A 22,751-nucleotide genomic window follows, 5' to 3' on the forward strand; every position below is an offset into this window, starting at 1 on the left:
AAAGTCTGTTGGAATGTTGAACACAATAAAAGAGGAAAGCAACCGCCATCAACAAAAATACCAGAATTTATTAAACAAAATGTTCGAGATCATATTAATAAATTTACAGTTTTGCAATCCCACTATTCGAGATTATTATTAAAACATACATTATTTTTGTAATATTATTGATTAATATACATTTTTAAATCAATATTGAGTGTACTTTATTCAACATAATATATCCCTTCACTGAATGTTAATGGCACATAATACTATTTGAAGCAGTACTAAAAGTAACATAATATTTATTTCTTAAAGCTAAATAGTATTAAGTGTTTATTTTCTATATAACTAAGTTAAAACACTGAAATATGCACATATACTGTGATAAGTATATAAAATAATCAAATGTCTTCTCAAAAAAAATTAAGAACTATAAAACTTTTGCCAAAACTTTAATACAGAAGAAAAAATACATTTCAATAAACTTAAAATGGCTCTACTGAGAAATTTAGGATATGGCACTTAATATAGTACAGTTCTAGGGTACAGAATAATTATCGGAAATACCCTACAATTGTAATAATGTCGTTGACATATTGCCCTTTACTTTAATTTCCCTTGTTTACTAATCAGATTTAATAAGTTTAGGAGATTTTATTACATTCTTTATAAGATCTGTTTAATTCGAATTTCGAATTGGTTTTATTACAGCAGAGGTGTTGATCAACTATACTGCACTCTTCTGATCACATAACCAATAAAGAGGTTTTAAGACGAGCCAATAGACTAAAAAAAACATATGACTACTCAAGAAAAAAATGCCTACCTACATCAGTGGCGAAGAGTCATTTTTGGAAGTAGGTAGGCTACAGGGCCCACACATATAAAGTTTTTTTTATAGAATTTGCGAAATGAGCAAATTTCGTCGTAATTAGGCAGGGCGCAAGAGGTTGAATTCGAAAAACATTTTGATGCAGGTTCAAGTCCTGTCCGGTGCAATATTATTTCACGATATTTTATAACAGGTATCGTGGTGAATGGTGGTAGTGATAAGCACTCTGAGGTATTTTAGAATGTATCATCATTAATTTTGTTTTGTCAACCCGCCGTCATACAACGGGTGAATAATAATTGTGGAAAGTATAAATATGGTTCCATGAATAAACAGAACATGATAATATAAGAGAACATAATAAAACAGAACATGAAGAAACAGAACGGTGACAAAACAGAACAGTGACAAAACGGAATAGCGATAAATAAAACTATGACCTTTCAGGAAAAATAAAACATTTATTATTGAAATTATTGTCGTATCTCTATATGTCGTATAGATTTTTTTAATAACACAGGTTTTCAATACGCCGTAAAAATCAAATTATGTATATAATTTCTGCATTCCTAATCGCTGGAAAGTCTCAATTAAAAGGGACTCAACTCGGTGTTGCCTGCAAGCTAGGTACCTATATCTCGTCTCAATCAATCTTAATGTGTTCAAAATGCGTGGGTGACTAGGTACAACGAAATAATGAGTTTAATAATTCTCTGGAGTTGTGCATGATTATCAAAATCAAGCAGATAAATTGAGGCTTTTACGCCGAATGGCCAACATGCAGTGGTTATATATAGATATTAAATATTTATATATATTTCGTTTATAAACTTAAGTTTTTTAACTATTTAATTAATAAATAGATACGATACAAATGAATGTTTTATTTTTCCCCTGGCTGTTCTGTTTTGTCACTATTCTGTTTTTTCATGTTCTGTTTTGTCACCGTTCTATTTCTTCATGTTATGTTTTGTCCGGTTACCATAACTATCTAGATATGTAGGTACCTACGTTAGATATTATAATGGCTTCCTGAAAATTTATCAAATTAAACAGCTTCGGGCAACGCTGACTAAAACTATGTAATTAATATGAATCACTATAACTCAATCATGCATAACACGTCGAGTATTTTTCTGAAAACTTTTTGCAGATAAAAAAAGTGCAATACAAAAGATGCGTGCATCCATGACGCAGCTGCCTGCATGACAGGTGGCGCGGGGGGATCCATTTCACAGCTGGAGCCCTCCCTCCGTCGCGCCCCCCCCCCCCCCCCCTGCCACTGGCCCACGGAGTCATGCACCCCCGGGCGTCTGGGGCGAAACTCAGCTGATACCGAAATAGCTCGCGCATGGAAAGGCATTAATATTTTAGGGGTGGTAACTGTTGTAGCGCACGTAGATAATGGATGGCGTACTGCACGGAATGCAAAATGTAAATCAAAAGTTAGGTTAATTTTAATCGTGCATCCCCTATTATTCAATAAATAGGTAATTATGACCTAAAAGGTCCTTTAATAATTGGCAAATACTTCAGTAGGTACTCAGTTCAATTACTGTTGTAATAATTACTAATGTATCTATAGTCTTTTAGGTTGCTGTGAAACATAGGATTACAATATTTATTTGAATTTAGATTATTATGTAGGTACCTAGAATGGAAGCATATTAATGTGAAGACTATAGACACGAAGTTCTTTCTCAAAGCGAACGCTTGCATATGGTATCCTTTTAACTAAATTATCAAGGGATTTTGGTGTTATATTAATTGAGTACCAACTTATTAATAAATAATGAAATTATGATATGGTAATGAAATATTTATTAATTAGAAATTAATTAATAGAAATTAATTAGAAATTATTATGGTATGAAATATCATAATAATAGGGTCAGTACGTAGATGAACAGATTCTTCTGGCATTGCGGCCACGACTAAAACACTTTGGAACACTGCTATTGTCATTTGAAAGCAACGAAACCAACACCTAAACGAGTCGCCTGCACTACTACAAGAATTTTACACCATTCTACCTGCCTACTTATTTACTTTTTTTATGTAGTTGCCACTTGTCTTGTCCAAATTACTATGGTAGAATTAGGGGATTATGTTATCAATCAAGGGGATTTTTAAATCACATAAATTGATGGTCTTTTTAAACACCATTTAAAAATTACATTTTTATTTATTTTGCTGAATGTTTAAATATTATGCTTTTATCACATTATTTAAAGTTTACGCAACATGCTACCATAGTAAATAAAATAAAACGTTTTTTCATAAGGTTGACTTTCGGAATAGACAATAAGAAAGATTTTTTTACAATTAACTCTTAAAATAAGTAATTAGGTAGGTGTTGTTAATTAATACCTAAACATGTCTACCTATGAGTATACCTAATACAATGTACAAATTGAAAATTGAAGCTCAATTTTATCTGGTTAATATTATTATAATGTTGTTTACTAGATAGATACATGTCTATTTTTTTAATCATATTAAATTAGGACTTGATTCAATTGAACGTATTGCGGTGAATTATGATTTTTTTTCAATTTTAATTGATATTATTATATAATTTTTAAATGTTAATTTAACTAATAAGAGAAACACGAAAAGCTTGTTCGATACTATTCAATACTCAAAATGAAAGAACCTGTGTCAAGCAGAGAAAACTCGTGTTTGGTAAAAAACCGAAGGAAGCGTTTAGTGTTTATTATATTAGTTACCATATTACAATTATCAGGTAAAGGTAAAAAAAACTATACACTGTCTATTTAAATAAACATTTAAAATGTTTACGTAGACAAGCCATAACCGTTAAATAAATTTAATAAATTACCTAGTGGGGTATATTTTATAAGAAAATGTACAGAGAAGGGATGGGCTGAAATCCTGGGAAATATTTTCAGGAACTTCGCGATTATAATATTATTTCGAATTGTACACTATGTTGGTTAACATGTGTAAAATTTGAAAAGAATGATCACAAAAGTCCCTAGACATTTCACTGTTTACATTATTTTTGCAATTCTTAGTTATCTTTCGAAATAAATGGCATAGCCTGGTGGGTGTGTACGAAAATCGGGCGCATGCTATTTCGCGTTACGAATTGGGACATTAATAATGTATATATATTATATACATATATAAATATATGTGAATTAGTGCACGGAGAATTATTTTCAATTTTGTTTTCTGAAAGAGCGACGAAATATACATATAAATCAGCTTTTTAGTTATAAATGTAATTGTTTTTCATTCAAACTTAGGAGAAATAATATGAAACTCACCCCTTGTTTCGTTGTTAAGTGTAACCATTTTTTAGCTGGTATGAATAAAACAATCCTTTATTTCACACAATAATCCCATTATGATCACACACTGACTGTAAATTGAATAAAAAACACTTTTTCACACATAAAAACATTACAAAATGACAGATGCTCGATAGACGCTCATAACAGCAAACACCCCGCGAACTGCGGCTATCTTTTGACTTGACGATTATTCTGGCGCAGTGCTACCAGTATATTAAAAAATAATTCCATATTGATTTAACTCATTTAAAAAAATATTTTCCCAACTTCATGTAGAATAATTATTTACTATTGTTGCGATAATATAGGTATAATTTTATTAAGAACAACAAAGAAAATTATAGTTGCAAGTTATTATTAGAACTTACCTTATAATATTTCCAAACTCCCAATGATTGGATAACTAACAGCGGCGGCTCCTCTAATACCATCCAAGTGCTACGCACTGCCTGAATTTTCGAAGACATCACTCAACTTTTCATTGTTACTGACAGGGGCGGCTCTTCCTTAAGGGCTTGCGCAGACAGAGTCGTTCCGCGTTCGGAGTTCGGCGTTCTTTGTACTGTATGGACTTCATACTGTATGGGTACATAGCCGGCGGTCAGACCGCGCCGGTCAATTGGAACGCTAGAGTTCTGGAGTTCTATGCCCGGAATTACAAAGAACGCCGTACCTCCCGTCCAGTCCCGTCATATGAATTTGAGCAGTCACACAACATAGAGCGAAAGCACACGGGGGAGTGAGTACGCAACAGCGGTGCTTTCTCACTTCCACTCGCAGTCGGAATATAGCGGTCTCGCATTATGCAGCGCTTGTGTCAGTACAACGTTTGTAAACAAATGGAACGCTTATTGTTGACCGCCACCTGTCTGCTGTCCCTGAACGTTAGCGGTCAACGGTCGGTTGAACGCAGAACTCCGACCGCTCTCTGTCTGCGCAAGCCCTAAGGGTTCATAGGGACCATCCCCACATCGTTATCATGGGGAGAGTGTGTAAAAAACGTCCGAAATTTTTATCATTGTCATAATATACCTACTTAATTAAATGATTAAATGAATTATTTAATTAATTTCATCTATCTACACCCGTCGCAATTTTAGAGAGATGTTTATTATTATTATATAAATAAATAAACCTATAATTGTATATTATGTAATAACATAATAATGATTACGCGGTATTAAAATCTGTACCTCAGAGGCAGACGGATGCAACTCCGTTTTTGGGGAAAATGAGTTTTTTTTAAGAATCGTTATGCTAAAGGCTTTATTTATTAGAGACAGAGAGATGAAAGTCCTAGATGCTATAATAAAAAAGATATAAAGAATAGCATAAAGATGCAAATGCCATACCTACCTTAGAAGCAGAAAGATGCAAATCCAATTATCTGCAATATTATGTACTAAACGAGAACCAGCCGGGAGAAGAAGCCGGCTTTAGAAGAAGATAGAACTATGGACCATATTCAAGTTATCAAAGAAATCAGAGCGGTAACAGGAATACAAGCTGCGCTATCCATAAGTTTTATAGACTATGAGAAAGCGTTCAATTCCATAAAGAAATTTTCAATACTCGATGCACTCAGAAATCAAGGAGTCCCCGGGTGATATATAAATATTTTCAATAATATATATAGTAGCGCAACAACATCTCCATAAACCATCGCGCATTTCCTATCAGCAAAGGAGTCCGACAAGGTGATACGATCTCACCTAAACTATTTACAGCTACCCTTGAAGACTTATTCAGGCAACTTGACTGGAATGACAAGGGTCCCCATAAATGGAGAAAACGTGAGTAATCTGCGCTTTGCCGATGACAATACATAGTAGTTTGCAAGACTCAGAAGACCTCCTAAGCAGAATGCAGGAACTCGCTGAAGTAAGCAACAAAGTAGGCTTGAAAATAAATGTATCAAAGAATAAAGTGATGTTCAACTGCTTTGCGGGCCAAAAAGAGATCCTCATCAATGCCATTCAGCTCTAACAGGTGAAAAACTACATCTATCTGGCACAACAAGTGTCTATAGATGTATGTATATTTGATGAAATTGTTCGCAGAGTAAAGCTAGGCTGGAGTGCTTTTGGCCGCCTGAATAATGTCTTCAAAAGTGACCTTCCACTGTACCTAAAGCGCAAAATTTTCAACCAGTGTGTGCTTACCGTGATCACATATGCGTGTGAAACATGGACCCTAAGTAAAAGAGAGATCCAGAAACTCAGAGTAGCACAACGTGGTATCGAGCATAACGCGAAAGGACAAAAAGAGAAGAGCTTTAAATGGAGATTGGCTAGACACATAGCTCGAAGAAGAGACAATCGTTGGACAAATCTAGTCATCCAGTAATATTCAAGAAGTACAAAACGTCCGCAAGGTAGACCCAGAGGCCGCTGGATCGATGAAATGATAAAGTTCTGCGGAAGTACATGGCAACGCAATGCACAGGACCGAGAGAAGTAGAATCAGCTTGGAGATTAGCGAGGCCTTCATCCAGCAGTGAATAGATTCAGGCTGATGATGATAACATAATACAATTTAAAAATAAATGTGTTTTGCTTTGTTATATTCATACTTATAAAGGTTCAAATAGACTATATGACGATCGGGCACATATATGCTAAGAGCGTTTTAGTGTCTATGATCATATCTATGCCATTCCAACATTTATACATACATATTGTAAGACAGCTATGACATCGTATTTACACTCTGTGACACCCTATGACACAGGACGCCAACATAAGAAACGGATTTTTCGACATATATATGACCAATCGTCATAGAGTGTATTTGAAGCATAAGTTTTTTTAACTCATAAATTGTTTTATTTTGGCTAGGTAAATAAGATACAAGTCCACATTAATAAAATATCTTTAGAGGCAGAAAGATGCAAATCCATACTACGTTTTTTATTTTATTTTTTTAGATATAAAATTGTATTATATTTCTTCCTTTCTTACATATTCCAGAAGTACTTTAATTGAATTAGAATACAACAAATAATGATCATTCTATGTATATTTTCTTGGAAGTTATGAGTATTCATTTAAAATAAAAATTGTTTTTGTTTGTTTTTTGGCTTTCCTGAACAATTGAGTATTTGGCATTTGCATCCGTCTGCCTCTGAGGTACATAAATTATCTATTAAATTAAATACGCTATATTTCACGGTGACACCTATGTACAAGTTGAGAAAGCTATGGCGTCTATTTTTCGCTGATCGGGGTCACTCAGTCCCATCCCGTTGCTGCGATACAAATCTCCTTCTACAAAGTATGTGAATGCATTAGCATATTATACGCATACTAGGGACCGCATTGAAGGACCCTATAGGTAAGTAAAAACGCTCGTTGTATGTTGTTGTTCAAAACTGATGATGGTAAATCAATAATAATTATTATCAATAATTAAGTTTATATTTATAAGCATGATTTTTAGATGTGGGTAAGTAACGACTCTGAAAAATTACTCATTTCCTCATTAATAAAATCATATTATTACAACTAGCTTCGTTTATAATGTAACTACCTATAATAATATGATATGGTAGGTAGGTACATACTTGTATATATATTTGATAATTAATGACTAAACCCCACCACTTAGAAAATCGACGAGCAGCCACTGGTTACTAATATGTGTATCACTCACTTCGCGAAGTAGAACATGTAGCAGTATTATGAACAATAAATAATCCGTTCATGAGCGTAAAGCGATTGCGTTCCAAATGGATTTTTAGTTTGCACAGGATTACAATGAGGTCATTGTATACTTCTTAAACGGTAGTCCAATGTTCCTGTGGTAGCGTTTTGTGTAGAATTTTTTACACACTTTATGATCGGCGCACGAAATTAGGACTCTAGAAACAAAAACGCCAGTTTCTGTTTTATAACAATGTTGGCGAGCTAATTTTTAACAATTTCACATTTAAGATTTAATGAATCGCCAAACTTTTACGAAAATACAAACTGCCGCATTTATTTCTAAACCACTCAAGTACATTCAAAATAATAAAAAAAAACACAGCAGCACTACATGAGTAGTAGGTCGTAGCTGAATAATAAATAAGAACGATAATATAAGAGAAACATACTTTTAATGACATATAAATACATCAGAAATAAATCTGAGTTCGAAGGAACGCTGATTTACAATATAAATATTACCCATGCAATGTTAGTTTATTTTATAATTTCACTTAAATTAATAGTAATGTAAAATTTAAGAAATAAACATACCGCTATTTACTATTAACAAAGTGACCCAGCGTCGTCATCCGTTTTTAGAACGGTTCATATTTGGCTGACGCATTCATTGTTCGCAGCGTAAAGCCATAAACCGTGACATTTATTTTTCTTTATTGATATTAAATCATTCAAGTGTTTAAAGAAATATTTAATTTACATTCTGAGAAGTTCGACGTTGCAGTCACTATTGTACACTAAGATATTATCTTAGCTTATTAACACGGCAATCTTCGGTGATTAAGGTAATCATGAAGAGACGCTTTACGACCTTTGCGTGGCTAGGACAAGTGCTCCTGATGCCGCCAAAGAGTGTGACACTTCATACCCTTATGGCACATCCTCAAGGGTTCCGTTGCCATGGCCGGCCCTCCCTCACCCTGCAGCGGTGTTACAAAAGTGACCTACGTGCTGCAGGTCTGACATGGCGGGAGGCGCAAGAGTTGGCGTTGGACCGAGGGAAGTGGCGCGAATTTGTGCTTGCCCTATGCTCCAATGCTGGGTATAGAAGGTAAACCATTGCGCACTATCAAAAAATGCTATTCTGAAGACCACCGGCCGCCACTGATAACTAATATCAAAATAATGCGAACGCTAGTTGCCATTAGATAAAGACTTTGAAGCTAAGAAATAAAAAAAAAACCCGCCGAACGACCTCAAAATATATGACTAGAATACGAACATAGACTCCCGTGATTTATGTTCGATTAAGACGGAGTCTAGTGCAGGGTGACAGTGGTTTGGTGCGCTCTTCAATGTGCGGCAATGGATCAGAGGCAATTGAATAAATTCGTGCGTCCACTTGAGCCACTGTTTTTTCTTATTTAAGATATTTTTACTTATGACAGCACTGAACTTGATTCTACCAACCGTAGCACATTAAAATTCGTAAATGTTTTCATTTGCCGTCAAATATGGAGGATGAGTGGTTGTTCGACGAGAGAAAATCTATTCGAGATTCTGGCAGATCTCTGAAGAAATATGGCAGCACGAGCAATCACGTAAAGCGCCTGGATGACCTTGTCAAACACATAGTTTTAAAAGGCGAGACACTTCAGGGAATAGCTTTAAAATACGGAGTGACAGTAAGTTTTTTTTGACATATCGTAACACATCGAATAACGTAAAGTACGTCATATTTCGTAACTGTTCTTTTGTAAATATCACATGACGTTTCAATGTTTTGAGTGTTTAATTTATTATCGCACTCTTAATGAAACTAAACTTTCTAATGTGTTTTCAGACGGAAAAGATAAGGCGAGCGAATCGCTTATTTGCGTCGGACAGCTTGTTTTTACGGGAATTTTTGATGATTCCAATACCCAGAGATTCGACATTATTTTCTCCCGAAGAGAGGACTAGCCAACCCGACCTAATTAGTCATCGAGCGTCGATCGCTGGTCTCCCTAGTGCTTCCAATTCCTTTGAACCTGGCAGTCCTGATGAAAAAAAGACTTTCGATGATTTTTTGAATAGGGTTGATTCCTCATTAGCAAATATAAAGAAAGATGTCCAAAGAACTAGTGAAAATAGCGAGTAAGTATCAATACACATCTTTCACTTTTACTAAGAGTATCTATGTCCAGGTTTTATCAAGGCAGAAGCTGTTCTAATGGCAAACAACAGAATGTCTTGAGAGAAAGTCTGTTATGATGCATTCACTTCTTAGCAATATGTTTTGTCTTGTAGCAAAATACGCATTTTTTTAATATGTAAAATCGATAAATGATCACAATTACCCTAAGAAACACGAATATCAGTCACGAAACAAATTAAAGACTAATCTTTAGATGAAAAAAAAACATCTCAACCTCATCTCTGGATTCATGAAAAAATTGAGGGTATTTTTTCGTATGTCGTCATCCAGGATTCAGACTTAAGTATGTGAAGAATCATAGTTTTCAGATAATTGAATCCAAAGATTTTAGTCTAAACATTCTAAACCGTGCCATATAAGGTTCATGTAGATTGTACGTAAAACATTTCACCGTGGCACAGTTCGCGAAAAGAGATGACCTTATGGTATACGGTCTCCAATTTTATTAGATTCAATATGAACATTAATTCAATTTTTATAGCTGATTTTGGAAAAATTCATGAATTCAAGAATGAAAACCAAACCTAACCTAACCTAACGAATAATCCAGTATATCGGGTATTTTCAAAATCTGTTTGGCTTCCCTTAAACCGACAAGAACCAAATAATCTAACATTTATTTTTATAAAATATACATTAAATTAGATAACTATGTTAATATTTTTGGAAAATTTTCGAGCCTTCCGGTTCGTAAAATTTTCTATTTCGAGCACTGAGCACGGGATTTACGTGAATAATGCAATAAAAATCAAGTGATACGGCAAGGTCACATGGGGTCCCTCATAGTTAATTTCAAAATGACTTTCATGTTAAACAATAGGAATGATCAATGCTTCCCTTTCAAAATATCAATGAAATCATTTTATATTACAATGTAATGTACAACCTTATTACATTTTCACGATTCAGTTCCTATGGTGTGATTGACCAAAATCAATCCTGCGATCGACACGTTTGACATGCTTGCCATATAACAATGAATAGAGTATTTGGTATAGATGCACCAGTATAAGTTGTCCTCTGAGTGAGGGCGCCATATGCTAATATTTGACATACCATTTAATACTTTTTATACTGGGATGAGCTTAGTTCTAAATTCGAACACCGGACAATTTATGATGGTATATCTATGTTGAGATAATTTAGTGTATTAAAAACAGAGAGCCCATAAACTACACTGATAGTACTGACATTGGATGGTTATGTAGATGTAGCAAATGAAAAATAATATATTTTGAGCCATGGATAAACGGTAGAAAATATTTTACTGCAGTCTACTTCAATGCATATGTGTAATTTCGTTAAAAGTAAAACAGTGTTTTTGCGAATAACTACAGAATAGTCATAAAAGTTGTATAACTAACTCCATTTTTTTTGAGATATTCAGGATGGCGGTAAATATGTAAATATGGCTCCAAAATAATTTCGCCGTCGAGAAAGAAGACGTTACTCATTTCTGTGCTGTAATTTTTACAATATGAACTATTTCTGTCTCCTTTTCACCTCTCTGTACGTTCTTTTAACGGTAACGGACAAAACAGAAAACAGAACAGTGACAAAACAGAACAACCTTGGGAAAAATGAAACATTAATTTTTGTGGAATCTATTTAGGTTAAGTTAGGTTAGGTTAGGTCATTATCTCGTTGTACCTAGTCACCCAATCATTTTGAACATATTATAATGATTAAGATGAGATATCCTAAGCTTGCCGGCAACACTGAGCTAAGTCCCGTTTATTTGAGGCTTTCTAGCGATTAGGAATGCAGAAATTAGGTATATAATTTGATTTATTATGGCGTATTTAAAATCTGTGCTATTAAAAATCTATCAACATAATAGAGATAGGACAATTTCAATATTAAATTTATATTTTTCCTGAAAGGTCATATTTATATTTATCGTTGCTCTGTTTTGTTATGGAACCCTTCTAACCACCCTCATTGTCTTTTGTCAGTGCAATTAAATAAAGCCATTTGAAACGTAATCAATGTAACTAATATGAATATTTTACAGTAATATTTAGCATGACAGTCAATAGTTTATTAATAACGAATACCTTATTAGTATTTTCTTGTGCGTATAATTATTGACTAAATATTTGTGTCTTAATTGGGTTCAAAAGAATAATTGCGTCTCATTTCAATACTTTGGATAAATAATTCATGTAGTGCACAAGTAATTGCATTTTATGCTGTTCTTTGATAATAATAATACCAGTTCACACTAAATGTTTTGGTCAATTTTGCTGCGTGGGTTTTACATATTGGCTTATCAAATAATGAACATTACGCTAAGTAGATATTTCTTTGCCCTGCTTAGCACTTATTTAAAAAATCAACATATTTAATGTTTTTAAAATTAGCCATATCTACATACTAACATAATATGCATAAAGCAGTAGTTGTCAAACTCATTCATTTCACAGTGCTCTAAGGCAGTGCTTCCTAACCTTTTTACACATGCGGACCGGTGATAATAGAAATATTTCGCAGACCGTTAATGCAATATAAAAACTATTATTTATATAGTATTTTGTTTATTAGTTTTTAAATCTTGTATTATAAATGATAGACAGAATACATATAACAGTCTGATTATGAATACAAAAAAATATATTGTTAAAGGAAATAATCAGAAACTGATTTGTAAATAAATTGTTAATAAGTAAATAAATAGTTAATAAATTAGTTAGTAAATAAATTGTTAATAAGTAAATAAATAGTGCGAAATCTGGTGCTGCATCTTTGATAGAATAGTTGATGACCGTGGCTTAAGCGCTGCATTGACATCCATTCGGTTTCTCTATTTAGTTTTTGTTACTGACGTCATGGTCAGTGATTTCAGTGATATACAAAACTGAAGCAATATTTGTATATTTCACTTTGTGAATGACGAATTGGCTGGAATTTTTGTATATGTATTTAAAAATGGGTGACAATGCTATTTACGGACCGGCACCAGTCCACGGACCGCCGCTTACGAAACACTACTCTAAGGGCCTGATGCATAGAATGTTGACATTATGTAAAACAAACTAATTACGAACACCATGTATCATGGCCTCAACATCCTAATGCAAGCCCCCAGACTAGGATCGTTGGTGGGCCCCCTACGTATTACTAAGGTTAAAGGCAGTATGACGCTCTATAAATATATGGTGTTGGAGGTAAAATTAAAAGTATTCTGTGTATTTTAGTGACTTTTTGTGTTTATGTGTATATCCTCTGAATTATGGAGTTATCGAGTATCGACACAATAATCAAAAATTGCATTGCACAACCACCACTCCCGAAGTAAAATCGCCTCGCCTCAGTGTAAATTTGTAATGTATGTTTATCTTACTTATCTGGTCTACCCCTCACGCCAGGCCCCTTTGAGCTCGGGCCCCCAGGCTAGAGCCCTGTCAGCCCTCCCCTTATGGCGGCCATGCCATGCATACATGGGAATGGAATGACAACAAAACGGTGACTAACACATGGAAGTGTTGCTATTTTTAAAATTACAATTTTTTGTGAATTAATAAAATATTCTTAAATTTATTCACATGCAATTTAGTGTTTTCTATGCATAGTTTCGTAAAACAAATGTTCTATGTACCATCAAAATTAAATATAATTATGAATTGTAGAAACCTCTGATTAACATGTCTCATTTTAGTAAGACCGTAATACTTCTCCGAAATAGCCCCTCACAATCTGATAATCAAAATTATTATTCGCAGACTTACAGAAAAATTCAAGTCTACATTTTTGTGCGTATAGAGCAGTTTTCTTTGTCTACTATAAAGTTTCAATTTGGTCGCATCATAAGTTTTAACAGCCCAACACCAATATACATGCTTAATCTTTTACATTTCTTTGTGTACGAAATTTGTATGCCGTGTTCATGACATTGTTTTGACAATTAAAATGTTTTTTACGGTATCTTGTAAAAAATAAATTATCTGGGTCAATATTAGTTTGTTGATACAAAAATCAAAACTTTGATAAGTAAAAATCCTATACCATGCAAATTATTATTATATTATTACAGTGATGCAAATTTTGTGTACACGCTGTAGACCATAAATTAAAATTTGATTCTCATAAGTGTTTATGGTAATAAATCCTTTATTATTCCGATAACATTGTTTACTTTAATGTTTACTATTTTTTTTTTTAAATATTCTAATAAGAAATTTTTATACAGTAAGTAACAACACTATTTACAACTAGTCATGAGGCCCAATTAAAATTGATGTAGTAGTAAAACAATCACAGAAACACTTAGGTTTCATAAAATCATATATGTATGGAAACAGAGTCTGAACCGTATGAGGGTTACATGTAAATTGTACGTAAAACATTTCACCGTGGTACAGTTCGCCGTATCTGTCTCCAATTTTTTTAGATTCAATATGAACATTAATTTTATTTTCATAGCTGATTTTGGCAAAATTCATGAATTCAAGAATGAAAACCTAACGTAACAAATAATCCAGTATATCGGCTATTTTCAAAATTTGTTTGCTGCTGGCTTCCTGTAAAGTGTAAAGTGTAAACCGACAAGAACCGTGTTTTATTTAGACATGAATTTTATGTCAGTACTATACGCAGGGCTCGAAATGGACCGGAACGCACCGGAGCGCCGTACCTGTTCGTGAAATCGGTAAAATTATCGCTCTGTTTTGTGGAATAAATAATTTAACTAATAATCTGAGCTTGATAGGCCATATAATAGAAAATCTAACACACTTATTTTTATGAAAAAAAACACATAACTTTGATAACTTTACTATGTAAAAATCTTCAGAAAACTGTCGAGCGCTCCGGTTCGTAAATTTTTCCATTTCGCGCGCTGACTATACGACCCAAAGCGGTTGGAAGGTCTTCAATATACGGCCATTTATTTCCAACATTTCACGGTGAAGTGTGATACGGTGAACTGCATACGTACAAGTTTTCGGACACGCTGTATGAGAAGCCTACCAGGATTGCCAATGCGAAAGTATAATCTATATTTCAATATTACAAGGCTGTATGTAGGATTTTTGTAGCTTTTAGTGCTGTAAAATACTATAGATATACCAATATAAATCGTCCACTGTTTGAATTTAGAACTTAGCTCATCACAGTATAAAAATACTATATTATAGGTATGAAAAATGTTAGCATGTGGCGCCCTCGTTCAGTGGACAAGTTATGCTGGTAAATATGTACTACACTATCGTAAATATGGAAACGTAAGTTTGCATTAATTATTGTTTAAGGGTCCACGTGCAGTATAATGGTTAAGAATGAAGAATTTGTATCTGACCGGCCGCAGATTTTTAACGACCTACGTTAAACATAGAATAAAGCTCTTACTACAATCGCTGTAACACTGATAATCTGTGGCATAGTGTTTCATAATTATTCAAATAGATGTCACTGTGTGTTTAATTTTTAGATTATACTAATCAATTGACAGTGGCTGGTAATTTCAGTTTAAAGTCAGGCGAGATAATTTGCGAAATTTGTATGTGCGGCCTGTCGATCATGGCCTTATAGAGCGAAATGACTCGCTGAAGGCATAGAACCAGTCAAGTGATCATTAAACTAAACGTATCTATAATGCACATATTGACAAAAGAATATTTTCAAAAGTGCTATAAATAGATCCAGGCTGATTATGACATTGGAAGTTGATAGTCATCTATTTGAGTTTTGTTGCTGCACACCCTTGATTGAGTTTTCTAGGATGTTAATAATATTTAAATATTTTTTTATTTATAGATTTGGCCGTGATTTAGATGAAATCTACACAAGACGGAGACCGACCTCTAGGCTGCGTCAGTCGGCATCGGTCGGCGGCGTGGGCAGCAACTCTGGAATGGGAGCGTCCTCGGACAGAGACGCCGGTAGCAGCTACCAGAGGCCCGTCGCGGGAGAAACGGTGGTGATGGCGCAGGGGCGACGAGTGAAGTCCTCCCTGCAGCGGTTGCAACGCGCCCAAGACGACTGGTTCCAGTTGTAGCATATGGAGCGCAAGGCCTACACTCGCCTGCAATGATTACCCTCTAACTCAACGTTGTCCATCTGTCCGACGCGCGTCCACATCGATATTCGTCTAATTTGAAATCAAACAATGCAAAGCACGAACGTTTTATTTTTTACATCAGGCCGAACGAATTGTGCTCGTCACCCAAGCGTACCTGAGATGCCAAGCGTGGTAAGTCTTGATTTTTCATATTATATTAAATATTGTTTGCAATAATAAATAAACATCGTCCTGTATTAAAATATTTCTTACGAAATATCAGTACATTGTAAAGGTGCAGTCTCATTACGGTGTTTGTATGCGTATGTATTGTAAGATCTATTTACAATCAACATTGATCACTTACTAACATCGTAAGTGGACCGTACCATAAGTCTAAAATGAAATGGGTGCCACCAAAACTGGCAGTTTGAATTTAATATTGTATCCGTCAGTATTGCTGATGCTCACTATATAGCAGTAGTTATATTTGTATAGACCCTGAATTATTACAGTGTAGTACTAAAAATGATATATTTCACGAATCAGTATGTTCTTTTGTGTGTGTATTGAACTGGATTATGTATTCATAGATCAAGTGACATTTTAGATTCAAACTCTCATTAACCCAGTGGATTTCAAACTGTCCCATTTCATGGACCTTTATAAAAAAAAAATACTAGTCGGTGGTATAGGTGAGCTTGTTGTTGAACCGTACAGTTACTCAAATCTTGGATTCAAACTAGATACAACTACCCTAATTTCCGGCAGACAAAAGAATGGGAATTAATTGCATCATAGAGGCGCACACTTTGATGTGAAGTGAAGATGTAAGAAGAGCTAAAAAAGAAGCTCCCAAACTTAATTTTTACTGTGAAACGAAACAGTTTGAAAACCACTGACTTGATCTATAAATTCAAAACTTGGTTAAAAGAATGTCATATCACAACCTACTCCATTCATAAGTAGAGAAACTTCCCTGTCTTGTAAATATAAAATGAATTTTGAGTCTTATCAGAGGTAAAACTCATCAAGTGCGATAATAAACTATGTTGCTTATTTAGTTTTACCTCGATACCATGAATTATGATAATGGGTAATAATACATTTATTTTGGTTTATATTAATCACAATGTACCGGATGAAATATTTTATTTACGATCACACAAGTTATATTGTTTGATTAGAACAATAAGGATATGAAAATACATTGTTTTCTGTAAAATTATCTTGATAATTTTGGTTTTGTAATATTGAAAGTGATAAATTGTCAAAGTTAGTAAGTATATTGTTGTACGAACAAATAAGTTGTATTTAGGGGTCGTCGTCCATATATGATGTCATGCCCCAGGGAGTCTGATATAGTGTGATGATTTGTGACGAAGAGATTATATCATAATTCATATTATGATTATAATTCCAATGAAATCAATCGAGGAGCGGCTTCAAAAATGTGACACAGTTTAGATAGGGGGGTAAATGATTTTGTCATAAAATGTGATAAATTGTTAAAAATGCTGAAAATCATTTATGGACGACCCCTTATTTAGTCAAAGTATTATTGCAAAATTGAACATTCTTTATTTTTATCGAAGTGTCTCTTTGATGATTTTTTTTTTATATAAACTAATGACAGTTGTTGAGAGAGGCTTTCCTAATAAAATGATTATTATCTCTATGAAATGTAATATACTATGGGACTGAATTGTTGTAAAAGTACACGTTTGCAAATTTCTAAAATATGTATAATGTTACGTACGTACAAGTTTAGTAATTAAAATAAGCTGGCTTCGTTTGTTTGATTTCGAGTTGATTACGCATTTGATGATTGTGATTTATTTTCTCTCATTCTATATACGTGTGGTTTAAAATAGCACGTTAAAGGGTGAAGAGCACTAACCTATAATGTTGTCGATTAAGTAAAATAACTTTTAGAATTGCCCCGTCGTTCGCTTGCCGATTTCGCCGAAATCTTTGTCCATGCACCAAAACGATTGGCGATTTATATTTAAAAAAAAAAAAACACCTAATATTTAACCGAACCTTGCTATGTGCGGCTGATATTAGACTTATGGTTTTGACTCAGTAACAGTGGGTGTAAATAAACAAGGTTATATTAATTGTCTAAAAACTCTGCGTTTTGATATGATTTCTGATAGTGATATATTCCGCTTTATAATTATTGTCATGATAAATTTTAATATTCAGGCGTTTAATAAAATAATTAATCTTTTAATCCCCCAGTAACGACCATGTTTTCTTTCTAACAAACACAGTGGAACCAAGTTTAACTTGTTTTAGAGCTAAATATTTTATACTTAATATTGAAACAGGCAAAAAATATATCGTTATAAGGTGTTAAAACCTTCTATGTGACAATTTTAGGGTTTTTTTTTTTTTAAATTCCTGCTCATTTACATAGTTTAGTAAAACTCAATCTTCTATATACCATCAAAATTAAAATATGAATAATTATAGTAACCTCCAATTTAACATGTCTCATTTTAATAAGACTGTAATATGAATGTTACATAGTGTTTCTGTAATCACAACAGAGATATTACAAACAAATGATGACACGTCTTTTACTAATTGTTATATTTAGATAAATTATCCATAGGCTTTCAAATGATGTTTGTGCTCATAGGGGCAGTTTTATGTCTGTCTCTCATGTCAAATTTTAATTTTGTCACAACCATGGTTTTAACAGCTCAACTACGATGTATATGCAACATGTTGCGGGCCAATTGTTCATTGCATGGATTGTCTGGGCATGAAGAATCGATGCGGAAACAACAAGGCTCTTAAAGGTAATCAGTGATCTCTCCGGCAATAAGAATGTATTCTAGGAGTATGCGTTGAGGCAGACCACACAATCCATACTACCTACTATTCCCCGACGATTACTTTACCGTGCCTCGTTGTTTCCGCATTTATGTCCTGTTACTCCACGCAATGAACAGTGCGAATTGGGCAGACTTTGTTGGTGTATATATAAAAATAAGCCTGTAAACAATTTACTTTGATAATGTAATGCTTACCGATAGCCAATTCGGTTTCCACTACGTTATTTTCAGATTCAATATTTTTTGCGTAGGAAGAAATTGATGTATTTACGTCTATTTCTAGTAGTTGCCAATTCAAACAAATGTCGACTTATAATATGTTTATATTTCCTCCTGCTAATTGAGATTTCCCAGTAGAAAAATTTGTACACGTTAACAGGCAATTCGAAAGCACTTTGCAGTAGGTATGTAACGTACCCATTTATTTTTCACAAGACATTGCAGAAGAGTTATTATTGAGAAAATGAGTTTATTAACAATATTGGAAAAAACTAACGATGCTAAAAAATCTGCTTTATTCAGTTTTAAGTTTTAATTAACAACTCTTGAAAAACAAAATTGAAGACCAAGGTTCCACTGTCTTCAGAAAATTAACTAAAACCAATGTAATATAATGATAGCGTATCGGTATTTGTTGAAGACAGAGAATGCCTAGTTATAATTCATATTATTATTATTAAACAGAAGAGTTTTTTTTTTTAAATATATGTCATAAAGTATAATATTGCATAACTTCAATTAATTTAATACTTAGTCCGATATAATATGCTTGCATAATTTGCTTTAAATTAGATATAATTATTCTAGTAATATTTAACTTTTATTTATTATAATTATCAGTAAGTTGCATGTCAATACCTCTTCAATAGGTCAATATGTATTTTTATTATTGTAAGACATATCAATTTATTATCATCCTGTAGATATAATTTTAAAATTTACTAAGTTTGAAATGAATGTTAAAAATAATAATAAAATTATTGCTAATCTACTAAGTTTGAAATGAATGTTAAAAATAATAATAAAATTATTGCTAATCTACATACATTCTATCACATTGTTATGTTAGGTTATGATAAATTTTACTATCTCAATGACACATGCGTCAATTTACTATCACGTTGTTGTGTCAGCGAAAATGTCTATCTGTTATCTTTAAAATCTTTCTTTACATGCGAGACAAAGCTGACTGGGGGAAAAATTTTATTGTTATTTTTCAAGTATTGATGAATAATTCATCGCTGTTAAGTCAAAAGTAACTATCAACGTAAGAAATCTTTTTAGATAAGAGTAGTCTTCGAAAGTTGATGTATGAAAAATCAACATTTTGGCATCATTGCTCTTTGATTAGTCAAACTTTGGCCTGTTTTAACCCATTGGAGACAGGTAGATTTTGCAGGATCACTTAAAAAAACACTGATTACTAAACTTGATATAACATATCTATTATTCATTTAATTCCAATAAATCATTTAAATATTTATAGGTATTAAATTTTTCTAGTATTTATTTAATATTTTATATCAGTGAAATCAATAAAACATGTCAAATATAGTTTTTTGTGTTTTTTAAGCCATTTTTTATACAAAATGACAAAGGTAAAAAGTCTATGATAGAAGTAATTATAAAATAAATATATACTAAAACTGGAGCTAAATATAATACGCTTCTAGATATTTAGAAGATGGAGGGCCACCATATGTTTTTTACTCTCAAACGTCTGATATCTACTGAACTGGTCATTATTTTGACAAATTTAAATAAAAATGGATTTTATAAATCAAATAATTCTTAAAAAATATAGCGGACTCTATATAAATAACACCATTAAAAAATTAAGTAAATTCAACTTAAAATATGATTAAAAATGTTTTATTTTCACCATGTCCAGAAACATCATGAAACAGCGGTACCGAATCGGCACCGATTGTCTCCAATGGGTTAAGAGAGTACAATGTATCCTGAGCAAATGCCTCATAAACCCCGCATGAATTCCACATGTTGCCACGACGCTTCCTGTGGGATTTCTCACTAAAACGGGCATTTCTGCTGATAGTGACTTGTCTGAATGGCGACGAATATATAATATTATGCTACTTTCCTTGGTACATTTATTTATCAGTTATTTTTATTAAAATCAAAAATACTACTTTACAACTAGTGAGTCTATAATGCTTAACTAAGCTTAAATCCAGTGAATTATGGATCAAACAAAATATTTTCTGAGAGATAAATAAGAAGCTTATTTACAGTATATACACATTTACTGTAATTTTGCTTCTGTGCTTTGTGAAGTTACCGATTCACTGAGAGTGAACGCAGTATCTCCATAGTAGATACTGTAATTATGCTTAGTGGGGCAGCATATCCGCTTTCACAGACGCAATGACGATGATTAAGTGAAACCTAATCCGCTTAGTATAAGAAGTGAACATTTCTTTACAATGCTTTATTGAAAATTAATACTTTCAATTATTGAGGGTGGGTATAGAAATACAGCTTAAATTCAAAATTATTTAAAAGTTTACACTTTTGCATGTCTTTAAGGGTGGTCAAAATACCTAAAGATCACACAATTTGCACAAATTTAGGGCTTCTATAAAAAAATTGCCTTCAAAACAACCTCGTCATTGGTATATATTTTATACTTGTGATAACAGACAAGGTTTGATTTTGTTGACCACAATTAATAGGGGATATTTTATATATAAGATAAAAATTGAAAATATGTTAATACATAATAATTATGAACTTTTTCAGAATTTTATATAACAAGTCACAAAAAGATTAAAAATTATGTTTATGTAGTTATTTATATGGTTTTATTTTATTATATTACAATCAAAGAATTTGGACTATAAATAGAAGGAGCCTTATTAGTCTTGAGCCTTAGTGTTATGACATTTAAAATTGTTTAACAAACGCATCAAGCATGGTTAAGTTGGTAAACTCCGCAAATAACATCGCTCAGTTGCCATTCCGATTTTCTCACTGACGCAAAATGGCTGCCATTTTTTATGTTCATTGTGATTACTTACTCAAGTGCTATATTATAAACAGTTTTTTCAACTAAATAATAATGCCAAAGTGTACTATTATTGGCTGCTTATCGTGACAGATTGTATTTTCATACACTCTGCAAATTGGCATTTAAATGTCATAGCAGTAATGTGAAGTCATCTGCAAATGAACCTGCAATGCAAAGTCATCTGTAGCCAGCTTCATCAGTGGACTAGAGGTCCTTTTTTTTGCTTCAATTTCATACATTCAGGGACAAAGCCCACCAAAAGCGGCGGATCGGGGCACTCACTAGGAAGTAGGCCCGTGAAACATGAATACAACCGAAATGACACTCCTTCCACCCGCGCATTAGTCTTCACTTATGTAATACGGAGCGTGAGGAGCACAAAATTATTATTATTATCAGCGGCTTGTAATCCATATTCACGATGACACAATTCTGCAAGCAATATATCGCACGCCAGTAACTAAACAATGATATTATTGTTATTCTTTTAATGCCCGGCGCCCGTTTATCGACAACGCATCCAGAAGCGGATAAATAAAAAAGCGCGCAGCCCATGTGCTTGTCGCATTCAATGGGCTTGACGTATTTGAATATTTAGTATTTTCGTGCTACGAAGTCAAAAGACGCTCGCGCTGCTTTCTGTATGCGTTGAAATATGAGACAGCTAAGGCGCCGTGTGTGCCCCGAGCAGTGTGCTCTGCAATATTTGATTATGTTGTATTTTTGATGATTCACCGCGCCACTTGCAAAATTTGCGCGTGGACCCCGCCACGCTGCTTTGTGTGTAATCTATGCCTTAGTGATTTTTTCAATATCATTTCAATAATTAAAGAATTGAGATAGACCTACTTTTGAAGTTTCGTGCAAAAGCGTTCACCATCGTTGATTTATGTAATATGTC

General features: G+C 33.5%; 2 protein-coding genes across 2 annotated transcripts in view; one reads left to right on the forward strand and one right to left on the reverse strand.

Annotated features, from left to right (window-relative positions):
* Myo81F (unconventional myosin 81F) overlaps positions 1–4,303 on the reverse strand; it is a 217,115-nt gene extending 212,812 nt beyond the window's left edge. The window contains exon 1 of the mRNA XM_085948590.1: positions 4,111–4,303. Coding sequence (XP_085804716.1) covers positions 4,111–4,138 — 28 coding nt within the window. The 5' untranslated portion in view covers positions 4,139–4,303. The remainder of the gene's footprint in view (positions 1–4,110) is intronic.
* A 4,982-nt stretch (positions 4,304–9,285) lies between these two features.
* Positions 9,286–18,311, forward strand: LOC147071474 (lysM and putative peptidoglycan-binding domain-containing protein 2-like). The gene is made up of 3 exons (XM_085948113.1): positions 9,286–9,466; positions 9,625–9,917; positions 15,733–18,311. The coding sequence occupies exons 1-3, from the start codon at positions 9,296–9,298 to the stop codon at positions 15,971–15,973; spliced, it is 705 nt and encodes a 234-aa protein (XP_085804239.1). The 5' UTR covers positions 9,286–9,295; the 3' UTR covers positions 15,974–18,311.
* The last annotated feature ends 4,440 nt before the right edge of the window (positions 18,312–22,751 follow it).

Source organism: Rhyacophila brunnea, unplaced genomic scaffold (assembly GCF_057557595.1).
Source record: "Rhyacophila brunnea isolate RB1 unplaced genomic scaffold, BYU_Rbru_1.0 scaffold_20, whole genome shotgun sequence".
Lineage (NCBI taxonomy): Eukaryota > Metazoa > Arthropoda > Insecta > Trichoptera > Rhyacophilidae > Rhyacophila > Rhyacophila brunnea.